The sequence below is a fragment of the Caenorhabditis briggsae genome (assembly GCF_000004555.2).
Source record: "Caenorhabditis briggsae complete genome, chrX, whole genome shotgun sequence".
Taxonomy (NCBI): domain Eukaryota; kingdom Metazoa; phylum Nematoda; class Chromadorea; order Rhabditida; family Rhabditidae; genus Caenorhabditis; species Caenorhabditis briggsae.
In genome coordinates, this window is record NC_013491.2 from 646377 (window position 1) to 650993 (window position 4617).

Sequence of the window (4617 nt, forward strand, 5' to 3'; positions counted from 1 at the left end):
AAAAACCCGATTTTGGCCAAATTTGCCATTCTAGCCCGGCCCGCGGCATGTTAATGGACCGGAATCCGGTTGAAATGTTACAGACGTGATGGGCCCTGTCGAGATTTGATCTAGTTATCTGCCGGCCCGCCACCTGCCCGGGCCGGCCCGTTTGCAACTATGGAACTTTTACGTGAATATTGAAAATCAAAAACAAACAATATTTCAAGTTATTCTTCTGACGGTTTGTCATCTAATTTGACATTTTTAAAACCTTCTCCTAGATTTTGTATGGCCTTGTCTTCTTCCTTATCACTTTCTTCTTCTTCTTCGTCTTCATCTTCTCCACTCTCCTCCTCTCCTTCACTCTCCTCCTCTCCTTCTCCACTCTCCTCCTCTCCTTCACTTTCAGTTTCCGATTCTTTCAGCTGATAACTATGGATAACATAGCGTAAACTGATTTCGTAATTTTTTCGAAATCTGGAAAAAATTAAACTACAATTTTATGTTACTACGGGAACAATTACTTCTCGATATCACGGCGTGAAAATATCACATCATAGAATTTCGCCAGCTTCAATGCATCTTCCTCTTTGATATCTGTAGACGCAGGAATCGAAATTGCGGAGCATAGTTTTTTGAATCTGTAAACGACAAATTAAAAAAATGTGACTTTTGTCGTTCAATAAACTCGCCTCTTTTTGAGACTTTTTCCTGTTCTCCCAGTCAGTTTTTCATCTTCTGTTGCGGACTCGAATACTTCATCTTTGAGGTCTTCTGAGTGTCTCAAGACATAAAGCAGTAACGCGTTGTCTTCTTTGTGTGTAAATCTTGCAGACATGATTCTTCTCACAATAACAAAATCGACTCGATCTGAAAACATGGAGAGCAAGATTAGGATGTTTGAATGTTTTAATCAGTTTAAAGAAAAAAGAAAAACTATTAGAGAAAAGAATTCAGATAATTGGGAAATTTTGCGAAAAATATCAAAATTGGGAGTGCCATTTCTAATCAAAAAAAGTAGTGGTTTAGCTATGTGTATTCGACAAAAGGTCTTTTTAAAATTAAAATTATTCTGCATAAACGCAAAAAAAGAAGCAAAATGGTGTATTCCAAAGTGAAGAAGAGAAAGCGGAAAGGAAGTGAAAAACAGAATAAATGAAAATTATCTTTTCTTTTCTTAAAACCGAGAGGCGCTTTTGTTATCAGTGACCAAGTGCAAATACATCGCGACCAGCTGGAAAAAGTATGAAAATAGATTTTTTATAAATTTAAAAATTGAACATTTCCCATTTTCCATTGTTTTTTCAGAATTTCCAAATTTGGAACTTTTCTTGCAATTTTCAGGCAACAGCAAGGTAAGTACAAGGTAAGGGCAAGATGTCCTTCTCTTGATGGTCTTGGCCTGGTGTCCTTGATGGGTGATTAAGGCTCCTTAAGGTCTTAACAGTAATAATATAAGCGCGAGGGCAAGATAAGGACTTTCCTAGGCACAATAAAAAATCCATGAACATGAGGGATACTGTAACGAAAACCAGGGATTTTTAATTGTTGTCTATATATCATTCCAGATGCTACTTCTACAAAGAACACAAAAAATTCAAAAAGAACATATTGGTCATTCCCGGCGAATTATGCGGAATTACAATTCAAACAAGACTCCTGGGACCCGTTTATGAAGTTTATTCTAGCTGTTTTATATCCAATTCTCACAATTGCATTGCTATTCCGATTGAGATCAATTAAGAAAAAGCGAGAGAATGTTCAGAAGAATTCATTGAGTGATCGATCGGATAAAACAACGAAATTGATATTAGCAATGACTGTTTGTTTCATGTTATCCGAGGGATTATCTGGTTTAGTTGGGTTATTGATTCAAATTAAGACGGCTAAGCTATCGGATACTTCTGGAGACTTTACCGAAAAAGATCAGACATGGGTGTGAGTATAAGTTCTGGGCGCCTACCACTTTAAAATCCGTTCGAAAAAATTCCAGAGACCTGCTTGGATCACTCACCTTCATCTGTAAGAACCTTGTCACTTTCAATGCCTCCACTCCCCATTTTTCTGTTTCATCATGTCCTCACAGTATCGGGATACTGTAAAAGGGATGTTTTGTAAACCCCCAAAAAATTCTCGGGTAAAAATCTTTTTAAATCGTTCTATTTTTATTTATTTCGAAATTTCAGATCATAAAAGTAAGCTCGGCAAATGTTGCAGGTCAAGACAAGACGAAGAATTGATGAATTTCGAGAATAAACTTTTTTTTTTGAATTTTCGAATACAAATTCTTAACTTGAATCATTTTTGACAGGGAAATGACCCAAAAAGAGACGCAGAGAAGCTAGACACTCTAGTTGTCTGCGTATCTTATCTTTTGAGACGCATAACTCTTTTCTCAGTAATAGAAACTTTATAAAATTTTCATAAGTTGGGAAAGATGATTTACTTGATATATCCTGAAACATTTCATCAAATGCTGACCAATTTGAAGCAGGTTATAGCCGATTGAAGAGACGCAGAGAAGCTAGACACTCTAGTTGTCTGCGTCTCTTATGTTCAAACACTCATAACTCTCTTCAAAATTATTCAATTCAGATGAAACTTGCAGAATCTCATAAGCAAGATTCGGTTTATATTTTTTGAAATTTTCACTTAGTTCTGTCTAGATTGAAGGAATTTAGAGACGTTTGTTTGCCAAGTGAGACGCAGAGAAGCTAGGCTCAGGCGCAGGCGCAGCCTGCGCTATTTGGCGTGAGACCGAGGGTGGCACCAAGCCCAAATTGGACCAAACTTTCAGATTAGATAGCTTGCAAAAAATTAGGGGGACATACCCCTTTTAGATTTTTGATTTGGTCCACCCCAAAGGCGGTACGCGCCATACAAACTTTTTTTTGAAATTTGTTTTTTGGTAATAACTTTTTTCATAGTTGAGCTATCGGGGAGTACTTTCTTGCATTAGTGCCCATATGGGACGGGCAGTACGCTGACATATTTTTTGATCTACCAAAATTTTTCTGGTAGGTCAAAACTGAAAACATAAATTTTCAAACGGCCATAACTTTTGCTTGAATTTGCTTGAACGAAGGCGCGGCAAAAAAAAAAAGCTGGGAATACTAAAAAAGACAAAGAAAACTTGATGATATTAATTAATACATAGCATAGTTTTCTGAATGAAACGAAACTCAAAATATCCTCTCCAGAAAGGCTGGCACGCCACAGAAAAAGTTCGGGAATGTCAAAAAAGTCTGAGATTGTATTTGTAGTCACAAAGCAATAAATTTCAAGAACATCCAAAGTTTTCAACGTTTCGAATTTTGGAATCGCGTCGAGTGGTAGAGTGCTTACTCCACCGCGGAAGCCGAAATTAATCGGTTGATTTCCCATGAATACATTTGTTTTAGTAAGACGTAAAATTCCAAACAATTGTGACGATTCAAGAAGTGTTAGACTAAGATTTTCGATTTCGAGTGCAACCGTTCTCGATAGCAGAATTTCCTCAAATCTACCCATCATTTTGTTTGCAGTTCTCTTATGTTGATGGTCTTTTTCTTCCTCTATCATTTTCAAAATTCTCTCGGTTTTTTTCCTTCGAGAGCACAGACAATGCGATAAAGCCGTTTGAGATTTTGATTGAGGAAAAGTACTTTGAGCATCCGAATAAGTGCGGCAATCAACTTTGATTATTAGATCAGTTAATTTGGAACTTTGATTTTTGAGAATGGGCTCGAAATCGTCGAAAAATACATTCAGAAAGTGTCCATCCGTTTTTACCAATTCCACTGAGTTTTTGGAAACCACACAACTGTTTTCTTCTCTTCCTTCCTCATAAAACACATTCATCCCTCCAATTTTCAAGTTTGAATTCTTCTCAAAACCTAAATAAACTTTCAGCAATCGGTGTCCAAGAAATATATTAACAATCTTCAAATCATTCATCGGCTTGACGTCATCAATGAAATTTCGGAAGGATTTACACGTTTTTCGAAGATTCAGACTGAAAATTGCGTCTACAGTAATCCAATTATCCAAAAACACTTACATTGCTAGAAAACCAGCGTTGTCCAGAATTTGGGTCATCACTAAATGTGGCATATCCATAATAGTAGTATAAAAAGTAACGCTCTAGGACAGTTTTTAGACCGCCTCTAATTAATACCACTTTTGTCAAAATTTCATATCAATCTCTAAGGATAATACCATTAATCAATCAAAACTGTCATTTTAAAATAACTCTCCTTTTCCACCCATTTTCCCGAAACCGCCTGGGTCCTCCATCAACCCTCTTCTGGTCATCGCCCCTTTAGCGCTCCGCTGGCGCTTTGAGAATTCTATTCTTAACACCAATTTCAATCTCACATATTCTTCAGCAAATTTTTTGTTTATAAATGTATTGTTTCAAATGTCGGATCAGTACAGATACTACCGACATATCTCAGATTTTGAGCATTAACAACAAGCAGTTGTTGAGGGGAAAATGTGTAGTATGCAAAACGAAAAAATGCAAAATAATTCCCAATTCAAAAAGTGGAGGTACTTTAAAATCCATCAAACCCTCTACCAAAGAAACTAAAAAATCGGAAATCAAACTAGACGATGCATATTACAACCCTGAAACTGGATTTTGTGGAATCAATG

At 36.6% G+C, this 4617-nt stretch overlaps 1 protein-coding gene across 1 annotated transcript; it reads right to left on the reverse strand.

Annotated features, from left to right (window-relative positions):
- Nucleotides 1-661: 661 nt before the first annotated feature.
- CBG08185 lies at nt 662-2042 on the reverse strand (the record flags this gene model as incomplete). Its single annotated transcript, XM_045238737.1, has 2 exons — nt 662-852; nt 2021-2042. 2 exons carry the CDS (start codon nt 2040-2042, stop codon nt 662-664), a joined length of 213 nt encoding a protein of 70 aa, XP_045093705.1.
- Nucleotides 2043-4617: the final 2575 nt, after the last annotated feature.